Raw genomic sequence first — 22157 nt, 5'->3', positions numbered from 1 at the left:
CCAGTCTGTTAAACACCTTTAGAACTTCCTTGAGCCACTGTCAGTTAAGCCTTATTTTCTTGCTAAGCCTCTTATGTGTAAATTCAGGTGTGCCAATTGTTTAAGGCACATGATGTATTTTTCATTGTAAGATACTAAAACTTTTTCATCAGACTACAACTGTTGTCTCCCCTCTTTTAGAAGGGCTTTTCCATCAGAGTGAAATCCTTATATGTCGAGTATTCTTATCATGTAAATGGTTTATACCCACTTGGATACCAAAAAAACCCCCAAAATCCCGGTGATCCATATCAGGATTCTCCTTGGTAGAAACTTAACACAGGCTTTAAGGATTACAGATACTTTGATGGTTCTATGAATGGACACACTTAAAAAGCTGTTGAAGGGAATTTCCTGGCTAGGAAAAGTCATAATCAGGGTTAGGACTTCATGATTCCACTGCAGGGGGCACAGGTTCAACTCCTGGTTGGAAACCAAGCCATGTGGCCAAAAAAACCCTGTTGAATAATGTAAGTGGCAAATACTGTCTGTCCCTAAGTTCCACCTTGTCATTATCCATGTAGACCTCTGTTCTGTACTGTGCTTAATTGCTCAGTCATGTCCAACTCTGCAACCCCATGGACTGTAGCCCACCAGGCTCCTCTGTCCATGGGGATTCTCCAGGCAAGAATCCTGTAGTGGGTTTGCCATGCCCTCCTCCAGGGGATCTTCCCAACCCAGGGATTGAACTTGGGTCTCCCCCATTGCAGGCAGATTCTTTACCGTCTGAGCCACCAGGGAAGCCCAAGAACACTGGAGTGGGTAGCCCATCCCTTCTCTAGGGGATCTTCCCAACCCAGGAATCAATCCAGGGTCTTTTGCATTTCAGGCGGATTCTTTACCAGCTGAGCTATCAGGGAAGCCCGTAACTATAGTTAAAAATCTTGTACATTATGAGCTACATATTTAATTATATTTTAAAAATTGATAGAAAAAGACTAAAAGACTATATGAAAATATTAACTGGGTTTTTTTTGGCTAATGGGATTCTAGGTGACTTCAGTTCCTTTAGTGCCTGTCAGTATTTTCCAGGTTTCCTATAATGCATGCACTTTCCTTTTACAATCAGAAGATGCTAATTTTTAAAGCAGTGATACATCTATTTTGATACGCCATGTGTTCACACATATTAAACAATACACACAGTAGAAAGACTAGAAAGAGTATACGAGAATGTTGATGTGACTTTCCCTGGAAATCAGAATCATGAGTTCATTTTCTTTCTTCTTACTACTTTTCCAAATATTCTCTACTAGCAAATATTGATACTACATTTATATTAATAGTAGACTTTTTTAAAAATTTTAAATCATGTGCTTTTAAGTAAGATCTGAATTCTAATACTGGCTATGCCTCTTACTAGATAGGTGGTTTGATCATTTTAGATCATCTCAGAACCTTAATTTCCCCATTTTTGGAAACAACATAATACTTACCTCATGAGGTAGTTGAATATGAAATAATGTGAAAAAGTGTTGGCATAATAAGCATCAAAACCTTTGTGTTTCTTAAATTTAAAGCTGGCCTGGTTTATTCTTTTTAGCAAAAGAGTTTAACAGACAAAACAAGTTAGTCTGTCTGCCAGCAGTTCAGCTCTCAGTTTAGAGAATTACCATTCAGATGATCAATTGTCAATGGATGAAAAATAAAAGATTTTCTAATCATCTTTAGCCTTATCCCACTAATTATTTTTTCAAATACCATGCTCTCTCTCTCACATTTAACAAGAATCTATTAAACTCTACATATTTCTGTCATGTAATCACACCCAGGCTACATCTCAGAATGTGAGTCAGCCTGCTTTATACTAATTTCATGGGGAACCTAGGTTTCATTCCAGATAATACTAGTAGTCTGTGAGGTTACAAAGCCTGGCTTGAGCCTGAGCTGTCCAGAAAAGAATGGATGGACGCCCAGGAGGCAGGGAACTCACCTTCAGAGTCCCAGCATCTGTTTGCTTCACACTCATCGGGATCCTCTGGAAATCCTGGTTTAAGGCAGTGGTCATTTCCTAGGTGACTGAGGGGGTAAGGAAGAAGGCCTTTTCTGTCCAGAGGGCCTATCTGACCAGATTTGAACCATCCTGCTTTTGTAGGTCCCAGGGTGTGCTGCATCAGTCATGGTTCTGAGTCTGCTTTGGGGTAAGAGCTAAAGTATTATAAAACTGTGTCTCTCTGGAATGCTCAGTTCAGTTTTAAATTACTGATAAAGCAAGTCTCCTTATCTCCTCCACTTCTAATTTCCTTTTGAAAGCATACAGCCTGGTCTTCAGTATTTCCCACAGAAAGTTTCCTTCCCCTTGACAAATTTGATCTATCTATTCTAGTCCTACAGTTAAAGCCACACTCTTCATTACAAGTCAATCTTGCGTTGCTTTATTTCTGTTTTATGTTGGGTTCTGTTTCACTCATTAGATCCACACATCCAGTGCAGGCTTGTGGCCTTCTTCAAAACTGTTTTTGGTCTGTTTTTCTTAGAGCATCTAGTTGGAGCATAATGAAGCTGTGAGCTCAACCTTGAATATTTCACTCATACGGAGAATTGATTAAGTTTCTCAAATCACCCCAACTCAAGATTTTATATTGGAGATGAGAGCTTTATCCTGGTGTGTCAAGAGATTTGTGATGATTAAGGACTTACAGCTCTTTCTGAGCACTTCCAAACCAATGTGGCTGCAGGAGGCCTGCGCATCCCTGGTGACAGCTGGCATAGATTTGCACCACAGCAGTCACATTTCATTAATCACAGCTTTCACTCCTGTTGAGCCAAAGAAGAGTCTAGACTCCACTTAACTGTGATGTTCGGGGCAGTGCCATCAGTCCATGATGTGATGTGTGAGCAAAAACTTCTGCTATCTCTGAGCTAGACTTCGCTTGGCTGAGTGTGTTACTGTTTCAGTGTTTACCTTAATGGATTATTATATTCTGTCTATGGGGTCACACAGAGTCGGACACGACTGAAGTGACTTAGCAGCAGCAGCAGCAAAGTATTTATGGACATGAATTTGTGCAAACTCCAGAGATAGTGAAGGACAGGGAAGCCTGGTGTGCTGCAGACCATAGGGTTGCAAAGAATCAGACTCGACTGAACAACAAATATTTTAAGTGAAAGAAACAGGGCTATATATAGTCACTATACCTTTTTGTAGTCTCATAATAAATATACAAACCCTTAGTCAATGACTTCTGGTTTTCTCACATAAAAACAGTACTTTGTGGGGTGGGATGAAGGGAAGGAAATATATGTATATTTATAGCTGATTCGTGTTGCTGTACAGCAGAAACCCACACAACATTGTAAAGCAATTATCCTCCAATTAAAAAAAAAACAAAACAGCACTTTGACTACTTATAACTGCTTTTTCCCGCCACAGACTAGGAGCTGAAGGCAAGGAAACTGCAAGTGCCAGGGTAAAGACTGGTGGGTGAAAGGGCTGCTCAAGAGACTGAAAAGGCTGGTGGAAGAATCTTTTAGGCAGTGAATTCCTGCACCTAAACAATCTGTCCAGGATGCAGTCTCACACAAGAGAGCTCATTAAATAAGCATCACTGCCCGGGCTCTAGGACAGAATACAGTAAATGAATCCTTACTAGGGTGAGGGAGAAAGTGTTCCTGAAATAAGGCAGGAGGATAAATAGAGAAGACTCCATCTGTCATCCAGCTGGGATAATTGTCCAGCAAAGTAACCATTCAGACTCCACTAAGGGATCATGGTATTTCTCCCTATGCAGATGGTCTATTCTAGGACACCATGAAACAGAAAAAGAACCACCAGCAGTATCCCAACAAAGCTTCTGAAAGAGAAACAGTGACTGGGAGAAAAACAGGATTAAAGGGAGTCATCATCAAAATAACATAAATCTTTTATTGAAAGTCACTTTATTGATGTTACAATGAGAATAACATAGAAAACCGTGGTACCTTATTAGCTTCAGAAGTGAATACTAATAAAATTGTGCCAGAAATTTGAATCTTAAGTTACAGTGACCTATAAAAACAGCAAGGTTTTATTTACCTACAGTAAAACAACTTTATAACTTGAACAGCCATGAAACAAATCACACTTGATCTGAAAAGCAGTTGCCATATATTTCAGTTGCTGTTTGCCAAAACCCAGTAGTAACGTTTAAAGTAGCTTAAGAACCCGAAGTGCAGAGTAGCAGAGAGAACAGAATGTTAAAATGAAGCCGAACTATATACACCTAATTATCTGATTAACCGAAAGTGAAACAGTGCTGCCATTAACACTTTCCCATAAAGTGGCTTCCACTTCCTGTAGATGGGACATTACCCCTTGAAGATGACAGATGTGGAAAACATGAGTGCAGACCTACACTGGCTAACATATAACTGCTATGTTTAGGTAAAAAAGCTGTTTCTAAAGGAAGTTGTATTTTTGTGATGCTAAATTGGAGGGGCAAGTCTCTTCCACCAAGTTAAAAAAGGAGCACATGCTTATTATTCTGAATTAACATTTGCTAAGCACTTTGGAAGTTAGTGTTAAAAAAAAAATTGTCTTCCATACAAAACAAAGATGTTGGGTTATTTTTTCCCATTAAAAAGACTAGCTATATAATCACAGTTTGATTTTGTGCTGGATTAAAAAAGAAAAGGGGTTTCTCATCAGGCAGTGATACAAGTGTATAATTTAGCAAGGACTCTTGTATTATCACTGAATCAATGTATTAATTTCTATCAGCACTTTCTGTATTGTGTCATCTGGTATAACTTAGCACCGCTGTGTTTAAAGATTTGGGGGCTATTTGCATTTTTAAGGGCTTGATCATCAAAACACAAATCCACATCTGAAACTTCATAAAATAAGCTAAGCCCTAAAGTAAATATAGATTGGTTTTATATGCATATGTATTTTCAACTTGAGAGGAAAATGCCCTTTTCTTCATAAACTCATAAATTCTTCAAAAAGTGCATTGATGGTTTTGTAAGCACATTATCTTAATATTGGTAGTCTCATTGTATGCCTTTTTGTAAAAAAAAAAAAAAAATACAGTTTTTCTCTGGTTTTGATTTCAGGGATACCAAAATATAAAATGATGTCCTTAAGTCAAACTCCTGCAGCCTTTAAGCACTTCCAGATACCATACAGGTTCTATGAAAAATGGAACAGGGACATGCCACACCAGTCACTGGCCCATTATGACTGGACAATGAGGACTACACATCCAATGCTCAGTAAAACTACAAAGCACACAGATCTGCTGTAATTACACAATACACACCACCAGTGGCCAACTTGTGCTCTTCTGAGCTCTTCCTGAGGCTCTCCATCCTCCTCCCCAGAGCTAACTGCCCCATAACCTCCCAAGGCTCACAGTTTCTTACCTGCCCTCCAGCCTGAAACACACCCTGAGAACCAATTTCTTGGTGACGTCCCAAGTTGCATAATCCATGCCAAGATGCCAGCGGAATCTGGTTCCGCTGAGGGCCAGTCCAGGCAGAGGGACTTACCTCCATGACAGTGGAGGTTCCTAGTCAGGAGAAAAGGTCTGACAGCTACAGAACGGGGAGTGACTTTAGAAGTAGAAAGGGTCTGGAAGCATCTTGCAAACCCACAGTGGGAATGCTTATGGTTTGTCAGATTCTGGATAAAAAGGACAAAAATACTGGGCAGCTTTTTGTTCCCTTTCCAACTGTTTTTTCCTTAAAAACTGAACCAGAAGATGCTCTATTTGGGGTACTCTGACAAGCTGGCAAGCAGAAATACCCGCTTTCTAAGACCCCACTCTGTTTGCTCTGCCTCTGCAGGAATGCTGGAAAATTCCTCTTGGAATTCAAAGCACTGGCCCAGGGATCATATGCTATGAGCATGCCCCAAAGGTTCCCAGCAGATGTCGCTGCTTCGACCCTCGCCCCCAACTCCCCTCCCCAACATACAGAACGGGATAGGCTGCTGCCTGCCAGCTAGTTTTTAGGAGCACAGTCTCAGCACCTCACAATCTCAGAAACACGGGAAATTGTTTGCAAAATTTCTTAGCTGTCTCATGCCAGAGCAAAGTTGCTGCCTCCAAAATCCGAAGTCTTATCCATTCAGAAAATATCTCAGAGGAGAAAAAATTTAAAGGTTGAGCCTCCAATTAAGTCCTCAGTTCAGTTCAGTTCAGTTCAGTCGCTCTAGTCCATAGAAATATTTACTTCATATATTTTAAGCTAATAGAATAAATTCTTGACTCCACTTATGCATTTATCAGTTTTAAAGGAAACACAGACGGTGGGGGGAGGTAGATACCTAGGAGCATTAAAAAGTAGACATTATGCTACAAATGGGAGTCAGACGTTTCATGTAAAATTCTTGTCAATTTACCAACTGGTACCTTTGTACTTAAAATACGCTGCCCAGGGACTAACCTGGGGACCAGTGGTTGACTCAGCGCTTTCGGTGAAAGGAGCACAGGTTCCCCCTAGTGGGAAAATAAGGTCCTACATGCCACTTGGCCAAAAAAAAAAAAAAAATTTGCTGCCCATAGAACAGCGTCCTTGGTAACAGGGGGCGGTGTCCTATTAGGCTGTGAAGGGGCTAGCCTGCCTCCCTTCATTCTCTCACTGCCTTTATTCAGTGGTCCTCTTCCCATATTCCTGGCAAGCTACTCAGTAAATTCCAGTAAGTTCCTTTTCCTTTAAGTAAAATAAAGTGAAATAAAATAGTCTTCTCTTTAGGTAAGGATTTATTATCATGTTGAATAACACAAGGAAATATTTAAAGCACTAAATATGTTTATATTGGAACTGATTCATTGGAAAAGACCCTGATACTGGAAAGGATTGAAGGCAGGAGGAGAAGGGGACAACAGAGGATGAGATGGTTGGATGGCATCACCAACTCAATGGACATGAGTTTGAGCAGGCTCCAGGAGTTGGTGATGGACAGGGTAGTCTGGCATGCTGCAGTCCATGGGGTAGCAAAGAGAGACATGACTGAGGACTGAACTGAACTGAAATACATATGTTAAAACAGAATTACATAACAGGATATGAAGAATGGCTGAGATCAATAAATGAGCAAATGATTTTGAAACACTAAAAATGAAAAAAATAAAGTATTTCCTCTGGGTCATAGGTAACTATAAAAAGTAAAGGAGAAAATCTTAAAAGGTAAAGGAGCCACAAGAGATCTGAGACAATGGACAGGATTAAATGATTCAAATATTCAAGGGGATCAACAGAAAAAAGAGATGTAAGACTGGGAATTCAAACATAGTCTTTCTGTGGAAATGCACACAATACCTGATTTTATCTTTTCAGCAACTTCTTTTAGAAACCCTATCAATCTTACACTCAGAAATCTATGCTAGATTGATTTTATGTAGTAAAACAATTTGGAAAGCCTTTTCAAAGCAAGGGGTGGAGCAGTGGGCAGGAGAAAGAAATTGCAGTATCACTTAATAAAGCACCTATATATCAAGCTGAAAAATAGCTTTGGCATTTTAACTTTACATTTACTTTATTAGCCAACATTTTTTAAGGAAAAGCACTGTATTTCCTTAAAAATAAAAAAAAAAAACAGCAACCACAGATTGTGAGCCTTCCTGACGCTGCAATGTTTGAGCAGTTTATCCCTTTCCACAGATTGCTTGTGGCCTGTGGGCCACTTTCTAACTGGCAGACTCCAGAATACGGAGCCAGTTCACCTGACTAGTAAGTTCCTTCAGGGCTCCGTGATACCACATCTCCTTTGTTGACACTCTTAGTGGAGAACTATGTATTGCTTTAAATCAGAGCGTATTACACTGTAATGACTATGGATAGATTGAACATCTCAGGCTGCAGAGTTGTGCGATCTGAAGTCTTATCTATTCACAAAACTTTAGAAAGAGAGGGAAAAGGCATACAATGGGACACAAAGGCCAAAAAGTTGCTTTTCTCTGCTTTTCGTAATGGTCCTACAGTTGACTGAGGGGTATAAACATTAGTTTCATGATGCAAACTGCTATGTGGCCTCAAAGTTCCTCTCCAAAACAGATACTAAAAAAAGAAGAATGCTGTGCTTGTGTTTACTGCTGTGGCTCCATTCTCCTTGTCTCAGTGGATGAACAGTCATAGATATTTAGATTCAATACATCTAGAACGCCAACCATGAGTACACATATAGGGAATTCTCACTACTCACCAGTGAAATTATATGTGTGTCAAAGAATGCTGCAAATGGCTGTAAGGATGTTTATACATTCCTAGATTGAGTAGAATCTAGAATAAAACATTGAAAGTACTATAAAATCATAGTCTCTCTGCAAATGAAACACTTTTCATTCAGTTCCATATGAAGGTTATTATCGAGGAAGATGACTATAAACTGTATACCTCTAGAGCAACCATGTCTCCCAAAGGCACAAATAATGATTTTCACTTGAAATAATAATCTTCATGTAAAAATAAATTGAGAAGATGAGGAAAGAGAGAGAAAGGTAAAGGGGATTCATTGACTACATGGCTAATCATTTGTGGATTCTTTCAAATGAGGGATGTGTAACCATAACTAGGAAGCATATTTACATGAGGTACCTTACATTCAAATCTATAAACTCTTTCATAGTCAAAATAAAACTTCTAACATTAGCTTTTACACACTCAGTACCAGAAAACATTCAGTGCACATTAAAGTGATCTTGGTCAAAAGCCACTTTATTTGCTACATCTTTAAATCTGTCTGCCCTCCTGTCCTTAGCTTGAGCCATGTGGCAACATCACCCAACACCTACTCAAACTTGAGTCTGATGGATCATTTTATTGTGGTCTCGACAGTCACATCCCTTCCTGTCATGAAAAATGCTGCTTATACGGTATCATTTGGGATAATTAAATTGCTTTATAAATGTTTTCAAAGACTTTCAGAAGAGAGGTCCATTATAGAAGACATAAACAGATAGAGTAGAAAATGCTGCCTTCTAATGGGGCCCTTCAGTTTGGGACTCCAAGATGATTATACTTAGAGATGAAATGGGTTTTGTTCTCGGACACTACTGGGAGAGATAAAGGATATTTCCAAAATCTTGTCTGCAGATTCCATTCCTCTCAAGAAAAAGGAGAGAAAACAAGGAAATTCAGAAGTACTCTTCCCATTGAAGCATTTGATTGATCCCATCCATTTCTGAGCTCACTAAGTTAGCCTCTGGAGAGAAGTTTTCTTTAAGAATGACAGAGCCGCATGATGATAGCTATGGAACTTTGCTTTTAGAGAGGGAGATTTAACATAGATTTCTCACTTTTCTATGGATTAAAAAAAAAAAATAGAGTTCAGGACATCAGATTCTTCCCCATGCCAGCTGTTTGGGTAACTTCACAGTCGCTCACGTTTGTGGTTTTAGGTTTCTTTGAACCCTCTGTGGCCTGTTGAGGCTTCCCAGCCCACCTCGTGGAAACTTCCATGTCTTATTTACAAATCAGTGCAGAATGACTTGTTGGGACTCACATCCCACTGATTATAAATACCCTTAATAAACTGTGTAAAAGTTGTTTTCATTAAAACAAGTCATTCATGTCACAGATAAGGGTGGCTAAAAAGTTTTTTTAAAGAACAAAAGTTTAGGCCACAAAGGGTTGGAGTATTGGCAAGGTGGGAGTTACTAACGCATCAGCAGCCGTGGCCTCCTGTGTCTTTGGTGCACTTGTTTGATCTCAGCAGGACACACTGCTGTGTGGCTCACAGGCCCCCTGTGAGACTAGCAGATGTTCTCTGGTACCGAAAAAGAACAGCTGCTGAGGCAGGCACTGTAGCCCCCAGAAAGAAGATGGACAGTCTGGAGGATCCCCAGGGGCCAGTCAACAGGCAGCAGAGCGCCTGGAGGCAGGAAGCAAGCTGTGGAGGTCCTAAGTTTGGTTGGACATTTTGTTTTCTTGTTCAATAAAACTACCTCCAGACTGTGCACACTTTAAAAGGCTAGCACATGGCTTGGACAAACATCAATTAAGGGGAGACACACATACAGCCCTGAACATGATATTTACAACATCGTCAGATTATAATCTTTAAAGAACATTTGATGGATGACAATGACGTGATTGTGACTGATTGTTTTTAGGCATTTGGCAAAATACACTTGTGTGTAACAGCTGCTTTTTTTTTAAATTTTAAAATGTTTACATATGTACAATTGTCCTTGTATGCTGATATAAATATGAAAAGTAAAAAAAGAAAAAAGAAAATTACATGTTTACAGTTAGCATATGGGATATTGGCCTCTCAAGCTTTAAAGTCCTGCAGGAGAAATCCTATATGCCTTAGCCCTGCATGCTAGTTTCTATTATGGGATGTTGTTTCCTTAAATGTAGAAAACAATAAACAGAAGCTTCATGCAGATAGCATTACTGACTGTCTACAATGAGGATGTGCTTCAGAATGTCAAGTTCTGAATCCACTATTGTCCCTTAGTAACTTGCTACATTTGGGTCATGTGAGTTAATTTTAGTGATATTTCTACATATATCTGTCATGCGGATTATCCATTAACATACCAGTACCTTTGTTGTTCCATGTTATAGTGTAACATTTCAGTAGTCCTTTTCATGGTTCAGTTAAATCCTAAGCCAATGACAAAAAGAAAATGGTATCCAGATGTGAAGCTTGGCTTCCTCTCCTCTGTGGCTTCTCAGAGATGTTTTCGAATTGTCTGAAGAGCAGATAGATTTGCAGTGATTCCATGAGGCTGGGTTTGTATAAAAGTTGAAGTAAACAGTTTCGATGTATCACATGTAAACAGCTGATCTTAAATGGATGTCTCCCATAGCTGCATAACAGAGAAAAGTAAAACTTCACATTGTGAAAACAAGAAGCAGATGCATTCTGAGCCACAATGATGAAAAAGTTTCAGTGAAATCATCTGTGCTGATGTGATGGTAGATGTGAAGTCTTATCGACACATAAAATAAACAATCTAATTTTTAGCTCTCTCTTTCCTCTAAGCCTGAGTCTCAACCTTTTTAACAATGGCCCCTTTTAATACAAAAAAAAACCCCTCACAGCCTCACTTAAGATTACTTGAAATTGTGAATAAATTAAATATGGTATCTCAAAAGGAATAATTTAGAATATTATTTTTTAAAACTACACGTACCCTTGTTTTCCCCAAGATTCTGATACAGTCATCTAGAACAGTAGTTCTCAAGCCTGCTGTACATTTCATTGATCTGGGGACATTTTGAAAATTCCATAGCCTAGACAGCACACCGGATCAAATAAATCAAAATCGCTCTGGGTGAAACTCAGGCATCAGCATATTTTTAAAAGTCTCTCAGACATTTCTGCACAGTCAAAGCTGAGAACTATTTGCCTTAGGAAAGTGTGAGCCCATTAGTACCACCCCTGCCCACTTAAAAATCATTGCCCTAGGTCTGTGGTCAACTAGACATGCTCCAAATCCATCGCTGTCCCCTAAACAATAGCCGCTCTCAGGAGCTGACACATCAGAGTAGAACAATGCATCCAGGGCAGGACGTCAGTTCCCTAATTCCTATCTCTCTTCCCTCTCCTGGCCTCTGCCACCATTTCTTTACAGCAGCCCTCAGTTCAGTTCAGTTCAGTTGCTCAGTCGTGTCCGACTCTCCGTGACCCCATGAATCACAGCACGCCAGGCCTCCCGGAGTTCACCCAAACTCATGTCCACAGAGTCGGTGATTCCATCCAGCCATCTCATTCTCTGTCGTCCCCTTCTCCTCCCGCCCCCAATCCCTCCCAGCATCAGAGTCTTTTCCAGTGAGTCAACTCATCGCATGAGGTGGCCAAAGTATTGCAGTTTCAGCTTTAGCATCAGTCCTTCCAATGAACATCCAGGACTGATCTCCTTTAGAATGGACTGGTTGGATCTCCTTGCAGTACAAGGGACTTTCAAGAGTCTTCTCCAATACCACAGTTCAAAAGCAACAATTCTTCAGCGATTACCTTTCTTCACAGTCCAACTCTCACATCCATACATGACCACGGGAAAAACCATAGCCTTGACTAGATGGACCTTTGTTGGCAAAGTAATGTCTCTGCTTTTTAATATACTATCTAGGTTGGTCATAACTTTCCTTCCAAGGAGTAAGCGTCTTTTAATTTCATGGCTGCAATCAGCATCTGCAGTGATTTTGGAGCCCAAAAAAATAAAGTCTAACACTGTTTCCACTGGTTTTCCATCTATTTCCCATGAAGTGATGGGACCAGATGCCATGATCTTTGTTTTCTGAATGTTGAGCTTCAAGCCAACCTTTTCACTCTCCTCTTTCACTTTCATCAAGAGGCTTTTGAGTTCCTCTTCACTTTCTGCCATAAGGGTGGTGTCATCTGCATATCTGAGGTTATTGATATTTCTCCCAGCAATCTTGATTCCAGCTTGTCCTTCTTCCAGCCCAGCGTTCCTCATGATGTACTTTGCATATAAGTTAAATAAGCAAGGTGACAATATACAACCTTGACGGACTCCTTTTCCTACTTGGAACCAGTCTGTTGTTCCATGTACAGTTCTGACTGTTGCTTCCTGACCTGCAAACAGCAGCCCTATTCATATCTAATTTCTAAAATGTTCAGTAATTGCCTTAATGGACTGAAAACAAGCTTGGCATGATCAAAGCGAAGTGCCATTCAGTTCGCCAGAGAAGAAAGACCAATTTTAAAAAAAGAAAAAAGAAATCAGGCTGATAAAATATGTCTCCAGAAATATGATCTGGGTATAATTATTATGGACATGAATAAAGAAAGCTAAGACCAGAGCAGCTGCATCCAATTTCCATCCAAATTCCATTTTTACAGGCGATCTGGGGCATATCATAGTAGGATACCTAATGGGTTTCTGAGTGGGGGAGGAGGAGAAATAGCTAAGGGACTAAGTGGGCGTTTCTCTACAGATTTTCTTAATTTGTTCTCTTGACTCTTCATGGAAATATTCTGTTATCTGTTTTAGGTCTGCTTTATATGACCTTTTCATTAAAAAAAAAAACAAAAAACACCAAGTCTCCCAACTGTGAGGATCTCTGCTATGGATGACACCTGTTGATGGAGACAAGTTATAATGAATAACTATGGTTAACCAGGAGGTCTGCAGGGCATCTGAGGGAGGGAAGATCTCGATTGATGCCCAGATGATGGTGCAAAGTAGAAAAGAGTTCAAACTTCAGCTTCAGTGAGCCCAGTTTCTTCACAAATGGTTAGAAAGATTAAATATTAAGTTGCAGCTCACATAAAGAAGAGAAGAGCAAAGGAATGACACTGGGAAAACCTGAAGGCCACGATTAATCCAGTGAGGAAAGAGGAGCAAAAAATTGCAAAGCCATCGCTTTTAGGAATAGGCATGACCTTGGCCATATCTGGATCGCTGTAACAGAGGGGTTGCTGACAGACAGATCTGCTTGTTACATTGTCCACAGCCCACGAAGACATCCCAGAGATAGGGGTTGCCTATGCTAAGAGGGATTGGGGGTGGGAGGAGACGAGGACAACAGAGAATGAGATGGCTCGATGGCATCACCGACTCTATGGATATGAGTTTGAGTGAACTCCAGGAGTTGGTGATGGACAGGGAGGCCTGGCGTACTGTGATTCATGGGGTCGCAAAGAATCGGACACAACTGAGTGACTGAACTGAACTGAACTGATACTGTAGGGATCTGCTACATGATCATGTGGCCATTCCACAGTGGATGGAACCAAGCAGACCTTTCACAAAAGGTCCCCAAGGCTACAGTCTTCACAGCCACCCCATTCAGCCTAGAGATAAGGCCATGGGCCAGATATTTCTTGTGAAGGGGGATGTCATTTCCATGGGCTCTCATATGAGAACACCCCCCAAAACCCACACCCTAGCATGACAAGAGGTGAGTGAATGTCCCCAACTAGATAGAAGAAAAAATGATATAGACAGTTTATCAGGGAGAAATTGTGGGGTGTTCTACTTCAACAATTCCCTGAGGAGGGAAGGAATGACATCACCTAAGGTTTCATTCAGTTCAGTCCAGTCGCTCAGTCATGTCCAACTCTCCACGACCCCATGAATCACAGCACGCCAGACCTCCCTGTCCATCACCAACTCCCGGAGTTCACCCAAACTCATGTCCACAGAGTCGGTGATGCCATCCAGCCATCTCATTCTCTGTCGTCCCCTTCTCCTCCTGCCCCTAATCCCTCCCAGCATCAGAGTCTTTTCCAGTGAGTCAACTCATCGCATGAGGTGGCCAAAGTATTGCAGTTTCAGCTTTAGCATCAGTCCTTCCAATGAACACCCAGGATTGATCTCCTTTAGAATGGACTGGTTGGATCTCCTTGCAGTCCAAGGGACTCTCAAGAGTCTTCTCCAATACCACAGTTCAAAAGCATCAATTCTTCGGCGATCAGCTTTCTTCACAGTCCAACTCTCACATCCATACATGACCACGGGAAAAACCATAGCCTTGACTAGATGGACCTTTGTTGGCAAAGTAATGTCTCTGCTTTTTAATATACTATCTAGGTTGGTCATAACTTTCCTTCCAAGGAGTAAGCGTCTTTTAATTTCATGGCTGCAATCAGCATCTGCAGTGATTTTGGAGCCCAAAAAAATAAAGTCTGACACTGTTTCCACTGGTTTTCCATCTATTTCCCATGAAGTGATGGGACCAGATGCCATGATCTTTGTTTTCTCAGTGTTGAGCTTCAAGCCAACCTTTTCACTCTCCTCTTTCACTTTCATCAAGAGGCTTTTGAGTTCCTCTTCACTTTCTGCCATAAGGGTAGTGTCATCCGCATATCTGAGGTTATTGATATTTCTCCCAGCAATCTTGATTCCAGCTTGTCCTTCTTCCAGCCCAGCGCTCCTCATGATGTACTCTGCATATAAGTTAAATAAGCAAGGTGACAATATACAACCTTGACTTACTCCTTTTCCTATTTGGAACCAGTCTGTTGTTCCATGTACAGTTCTGACTGTTGCTTCCTGACCTGTATACAGGTTTCTCAAGAGTCAGGTCAGGTGGTCTGGTATTCCCATCTCTTTCAGAATTTTCCACAGTTTATTATGATCCACACAGTCAAAGGCTTTGGCATAGTCAATGAAGCAGAAATAGATGTTTTTCTGGAACTCTCTTGCTTTCTCCGTGATCCAGCAGATGTTGGCAATTTGATCTCTGGTGCTTCTGCCTTTTCTGAAACCTGCTTGAACATCTGGGAGTTCACGGTTCACATATTGCTGAAGCCTGGCTTGGAGAATTTTGAGCATGACTTTACTAGCGTGTGAGATGAGTGCAACTGTGCGGTAGTTTGAGCATTCTTTGGCATTGCCTTTCTTTGGGATTGGAATGAAGACTGACCTTTTCCAGTCCTGTGGCCACTGTTGAGTTTTCCAAATTTTCTGGCATATTGAGTGCAGCACTTTCACAGCATCATCTTTCAAGATTTGAAATAGCTCAACTGGAATTCCATCACCTCCACTAGCTTTGTTCGTAGTGATGCTTTCTAAGGCCCACTTGACTTCACATTCCAAGATGTCTGGCTCTGTACAAAAAAGATCTTCACGACCAAGATAGTCACGATAACGTGATCACTGACCTAGAGCCAGACATCTCGGAATGCGAAGGTTTCATTACCACATACTTATGTCACCAACAACTGGATGCCTACTCACAACTCTTTTTTTTTTTTTTAGGGACAGAAAGCTGAGTGATGAGAATCTGAGTTATCTTTTATCTTTCCACCTTTTACCATTTCCCATCTTAACATATGTAGGTAATTTTTTGTATGGTTAGTAAAACAAAACTGATGGCTTTTAAAGTCTTTTTGATTATAGTTATCTAATCACTTCTTAACAACTTATGTTTTCTTACTGATTCTGAGTTGATCAAGTTAAAATTCAAATGATCCATGTTTACCTTGAACCCTGTAATTTAAGTTCAGAATCTAAGAGGCTCTAAAATATCTTTCAAAACCAAAAAGCCTCAGAACCTGGGACCCATTAGCAGATAAATCTGTCCAGGCTTTTAAAGCTTCATTTTAATTTTTTGCAAAATTATTTCTGAGAAGATCAAAGTTACAACATAACTAACCACAACAGAGCCTGTACATCAATAAAGGTAATTATTCCTTAGTTATTTCTTTCACATTAGTCTCTGAGGGCTGGTCTCCCTCTCTAAACTCAACTATGTCTCACATTTTGCACAATGGAAGTGTTCTTGGGAATGTTGTGAGACTAACAGGACTTAGGATTTCTACAAAACTTCTGGGGAATCACATTTTTATAAAAATAGTAAACTCCAAATATGTTTTTAATATTTTTAAATAAAAGCTTGCTAAATTTCACTCTATTCTTTGTTATACTCTTAATCTTAGATTTTCAAGGCTCCTTTCCTTGCATCTAAATTCCACCCCCATTCCCAAGACACTGATCTGATTTCCTGTTATGGGTTCCTAGTCCTTAAATCCTATTGGGTATTATTTGCCAGTGAGAAGTCTGAGTAAGCAAACTGTGCATGGAAATAAGGTTGGTTTACTTAATCTCTAGAAATTTCCAGGTATATGGAAAAACTGATAAAACAAAATACAGTCTCTGTTTTGTCTATTCCAGATTGTAATATATTAACTTTGATGAATAACAAAAGACATAAATAAAAAGAAGTGAATGATTAATACATGCCCAATACTTCTAAATTCATCAGTAATTAAACAAATTTGGGCCCAAAAGCCCTAAGAACCATCTATTTTTTTCAATCTCATGTTTTTTCATGTTCTTACAAACAAAAACAGGAAAATGGCTCTGTCTTTTAAAATATCAACTCACAAATAAATGATAATGACTGAGGATGTTAATATATGGATGGAAGAAGCTCTCACATACCCTGGCACTTTGTCGGTTCACTTTCTTCTCCTCATCAGGAAGGGGAGGCATTGGATAAGGGTATTTTCTGCTGGACGCAATAGACCCAGTTGACGAAGAAGGAGACTTGGCAGGAGATAAAGTCCTGAGACGTTGAGAACACATGAGATACATATTATGTAATTGCCTAAAATCTTTTCAAATTCTGAAAAGTGGGTTCAGAAAGAACCCTCTGATTTCTACTTTCATAGGCCACTACTGCAAAGATTTAACTACTGGGACACACTCTGTCACTCACAACACTGGAATGCTAGCTAGTGTGTTTATCTTCCTAATTTCATAACTGCAATGGATTGTTTAAATCTTAGTACACAGAATCATACTTTTTAGCTAGAAAGCAAATAATGAGGGTTTTTTTAAAACAGAGTTTTAAAAAGTTAAAGTGAAGAAGAGATTAAAAATATTCTAAGAGCTCATAATGGTAAATTAAGTGTACAACATATTAAGTCTGTCTTATTTTATGACTTAATGTAAAAAAATTTTTAGTACAGTAGTTCCAATTGTATTTTTAAGATCTTAAAATATGATGCAATTGATACATTTATTAGTTACTAAGTCACACACCAGTTTATACAAAACTCATGCATTCAGAGGCCAGTGTGTTAGTTGTGACAGAACAAAGGCAGATACAAGGGTTTTAATAACAAATTAGTAAACATGCAAGCAGTAAGGAGTGCAGAGTTCCAGCCAAACAAAGAGTCTGATGAGAACATACAAAAATGGTCTGATTAGTCCCTACAATCATCATAGCTGTATAGGGGAGGATTCTAAGCCATGGACATAGATCTTGATAACTCATGTAGGGTATACTTGTCATGTCGATAAGGTGGCAACACTTTAATGAGTGGAATTTTTGAAACACAACAACAAAAACTCTTCTTATTTGTATAACATGTGTTCTCATCACGGAGATATTCCGTGTGAAAAATTTGCATGAGCTCTTGGTGTATTATACTGTTTGTGTTTTATTCAGCATGTACAGTGGTAATATCCGTGACTAAGCAAAGCACACTGGGAAAGCCCATATCTGCTATCTTGTCTTTAAAGTGAAAAAAAAAAAAAAAACAGCTGAAAATGAAGAACCTCAACTTACACTGTGTCAATGGAAAATAGGCATGATCATTTATCAGTAGCTACCCATTTCACAAATGTTACCACTACACATCCATGACTCCTCAATTCCTGATACAAGGTGGTAATGACAAACATCACTGAAGTGGTTACCTCCGTGCTGGAGCAACAGGGACTCATTTTAGCAGGGTGCATTTCACCTGCTGTAAGTGACTGATTTAGCCTGTGAGTGTTGGTGATGGGGTAGCCTTCTGCTGCTGCTGCTGCTACTAAGTCACTTTAGTCGTGTCCGACTCTGTGCGACCCCATAGATGGCAGCCCACCAGACTCCCCCGTCCCTGGGATTCTCCAGGCAAGAACACTGGAGTGGGTTGCGATTTCCTTCTCCAATGTATGAAAGTGAAAAGTGAAAGTGAAGTTGCTCAGTCGTGTCCAACTCTTAGCGACCCCATGGACTGCAGCCTACCCGGCTCCTCCATCCATGGGATTTTCCAGGCAAGAGTATTGGAGTGGGGAGCCATTGCCTTCTGCACTTGACTGTACTGCCTGCACCAAATAAAGATAACTTTTCCTCCCTGATTCTAAATTTTCATTCCTATCCACAGATTTGGTTTTGCTATAGTTTTCAAGTCACTTTCTATTTTATGGACACTGAATTCAAGTTAAGGTTTGAAAATAATTTTTCCTACAAATCCTAAGATTTGATTCAATTTTAAGAATCAAGAATGACTCAGTTTGCTTTTAATCTGTAATTCCTACTTTTTCCTCTATTTTTGGAAAATGTCCAGGACCAAATGGTCCTTCATGTGAACTGTCAGAATATTGCAACTGTTTGATGCCTCTTGTATTAAAGCTCTCCACTGAAGAGAAGATGGGTGGAACTAAGAATATATAAATACTGCAAATCCTCTAAAGTATTATTAAAGCAATGTACTACTGCATACTGCATCTTTTTCTAACTCAGAAATTAATGTGTTTTTTTTTTTCAATTTTAGGAAAACATTTCAAATAGGACTGTGATCTTTAGGAAACAAATTCACTATGTTCAAAGTGAACATATACTGTTGTATTAAATATTTAAATACATCCTTCTAAAATTAGGGATATTAAACTGGGTCCAGATTTTTAGCCTAATCACTACTGATAAGACATCCAAGTTCAGAAAAAGAGTCAGGTACACAAACAACTAACCCTCGTTTACTTTAGGGGATCATACAGACTCAGTCATCTTTTTAACATGTTGCTGTGTGCATGTGTGTCCATAGCATGAGGTATTTTTGGCTTATAGCTTCAAAGTCATGCCAGCCATTCACTTGGTCATCGTTCCAAGTGATCAGCTTTGTATACACACAGGGCCATTCCAATGAGGATGCTGGAAGTCCAGCTTCCCCCTCAAATATCTCCCTGGCCAAAGCCAACAATGAGTTAAAAACAAAGAGGTATCCTCCAGAACCTCAAAGAAATTACACAGTTACTACTTCTTACATTAACACACCAGTTGAACTGACACTTTGAACCCTAACAGGGAGAGAAACCAAGCAGCACAGTTTAGCAGGGGTGAGGGGCTTCAGGTCGAGGATTGAGTGATGTGTGACAGCATCAGGGGACTATCTAGGGGGGATGCAGAGCACCAGAGCAGGAGTCAGAATAAGAGGAGAGAACAAGGTAAGGTAAGTTAGTTTAGGGAAAATGAAAACGAACTTCAAAATTTTCACAAATATCTAAGAAAAATGTTTCTTCAATACCGCCTCCAGGCACTTTTCTGAACCTGGCTACTTGCCTGGTGGTTCCAATCTGGCTTTCACCGAAAACCAAGCACCAACCCAGCTCATTCACTTTACAAAGTAAACTCTGGATAAATGCTAACCATTATCATGACTGCATTTTTAAAAAACATAACAACCCATAATCATAACGGGTGCCATTGAGAATTACACAGTGAAGGTATGTCCATGTGCAGATGGATTGTGGAGTATTTGGGGGCTACATCAGACCCTCTGGGTTTGCCTTCTGTCCACAGACAAGGCCAATCTTGGTTCACTTCTGTCCCTCAGAACAGGCAAAAACCAGTCACACACACGTGGGACACATGCCCACCCCTTAATTCACTTGGCTGTGTTCATATGCAAATGTTATAGTAGTCTGATGGAAAAGGAACAGATGTCTGAGTCAGAGCCAGGCTCGTAATTTGGGTTCAGACACTTACTAGCTGTGTTACCTCGAGTTACTCTTCTGCCTCAGTATTCTCCATACACAGAAAGGAAATAAGAATGCCTACATCTCATGATGTTGCGAGAAATAAAGGAACAATGCAAGCACCCAATACATGGCAGTTATTATCATTAGTTTCTTTCCAGAGTTATTACATTTCCACAAGATCATGGAAAAGAACTAACAAACCACGGATGAAGTGAGTAATCAAGTGGATAATACACATCACTAAGGAAACCTTCCAAAAGCTGGTAAAGCACTGTCGCCAGCAGAACTGCTCCCAGGATCTAGCTGTGAAAGGAGAATGCGCTCACTGTGACCTCACCTGCTCCTTTGTGATGATCTGAATATATACTGACAACAATTTGAACAAATACTGTCATATAAGAACTGCGTAAGGGAACCCAAGCAAGGCAGTCTGATCACTCAAAATCTTCCTGCATTGGCTTTGCTCTTCAGAGTAATATAGATACCATTTTTCTTTTTTCAATGCTGGACTGTCTTTTGGACCAGTTTGCTGTAGTCAGAGTCCCCACTGCATTTTAATAAGGATGCCACAAACCCCACACCACACAGGTGATTAATAAAGTGACCTTTGCCCTCATTGGTGGTTTTGGCAGGTAATCCTGAATGAATGACCTGGCGGCAGACGAAGCAGACCTGAGCTTAAGCATAGGGTTGGCAAAGCATAAGCCTTTGGGGTCTCCTATTTGAGGCTTGGTGTGGACAGACAGTGGATGAAATTCACTCTGTTGTGTTAGTATCAAATGTTCTAAGCCCTGGAACATCTCAATTATTTACCACTTCCACAAAAATTCTATGTTGACTTTCAGGTCTTACAGGCATAACCCTTATTAACCCCTAAATGACAGTTAACTTATAACCCTCCACTAAATTTTATCTAGCCTTTAAACATACATATGTATTTAATAAGGAATTCTTCGTATGACTATCCACTGTAGGGACCAATGTCTCATCATGAAAGAAGATGAAGAAACCCTCTACCATTGCCCTTGCAGCTTTGCACGTGCAACAGGGGAAGCTGAGGCATTCCCCCATCCAAATTGCATTTATTCATGCAGCTTCTGGGCAGACCTGGGTGCTGATTTTAAAAAATGTGAACTCTGCTCTGGGAGCCACATAAACTACTCAGCTCACCCAGGGGAGGTGAATCAACTCTTCCGGAGTACCATTTCACAAATCAGTGTTACAAAAATGCTAAGTCCATTTAGGTCATGTAAGCCCTACCCCATATGGGACCAAAGTCACTGTGTTACTGTGTTTTGGTTCCATGGCTGATACAAATTATAATCTGCCCACAAGCCTGAGGAAAATAAAAAGGAGAAGTAGGACCGCAGGTGAGCCAAGATTCCAAGTAACATTCAAAATCATCTTACCTGTCTTCCTGACGCTGGCCATCTTGGGAGCTATAGGTGAGGTGGGATGTTTGAATGTGAGTGTATGTGTATGAAGTTCAGTGGGAAAGTGGTATTAGCAGAGGGGCAGGGAAGAAGAGGGAAGATGGGGTATAAAAGCAGGAGATATTTTTGTGAGCAAGCAGGGTTATGCTTTCCTTGAGTTATATGCAAATGTATGGATCAAATTAAAATGCAGGTTGGTCTAATCATTTTCTCAAACTATACATGTCTAAACTAAATGGTACACTGGAAGAGAAAGTCCACCTTGTATGGGTGCTGAGAGTTGAAAACATACATATTTTGATATCTGATCAATGCTGATCGAAGTCATGGCAATAAGGAATCTGAAAGCTAACTGTTGAAGTTATGCTCCAAAGAGGTAGTAATTGAGTCTATATTGCTTCTTTACATTAACTGTCCACAAAGTTGTCAGATTTAAAGCATATATTTACATCCAGGAAATCAGTTTGATATTGTAAAGAGAGAAAAAATGCCATTAGGAGCTCTTGGAAATTCTCGCTGACCTCTAATGTTAACTGAGCTGTAGTGAATTGAGTAAATTTGCTAGTTTCCAATATAGAGGAATAGTCTG

The 22157-nt window shown here is 40.0% G+C and overlaps 1 protein-coding gene across 5 annotated transcripts in view; it reads right to left on the bottom strand.

Annotated features, from left to right (window-relative positions):
• Positions 1-3959: 3959 nt before the first annotated feature.
• ADAM22 (ADAM metallopeptidase domain 22) overlaps positions 3960-22157 on the bottom strand; it is a 245465-nt gene continuing 227267 nt past the window's right edge. For 4 of the 5 annotated variants that reach the window (XM_088834614.1, XM_088834612.1, XM_088834613.1 and 1 more), the window contains 2 exons: positions 16827-16950; positions 3960-10778 (listed from right to left, as the gene is read on the bottom strand). In XM_088834614.1, the coding sequence (XP_088690740.1) occupies positions 10758-10778; positions 16827-16950 (145 nt within the window). In that variant the 3' untranslated portion in view covers positions 3960-10757. Of the gene's footprint in view, positions 10779-16826; positions 16951-21544; positions 21575-22157 lie in introns of all 5 variants that reach the window. The other variant, XM_088834611.1, reaches the window with a different exon arrangement.

The sequence above is a fragment of the Moschus berezovskii genome, chromosome 3, assembly GCF_049115385.1.
Source record: "Moschus berezovskii isolate FMDL1 chromosome 3, NW_MosBer_1.0, whole genome shotgun sequence".
Taxonomy (NCBI): domain Eukaryota; kingdom Metazoa; phylum Chordata; class Mammalia; order Artiodactyla; family Moschidae; genus Moschus; species Moschus berezovskii.
The sequence above is the reverse complement of the archived record's forward strand: the minus strand, read 5'-3'. Positions and strand labels throughout refer to the sequence as shown.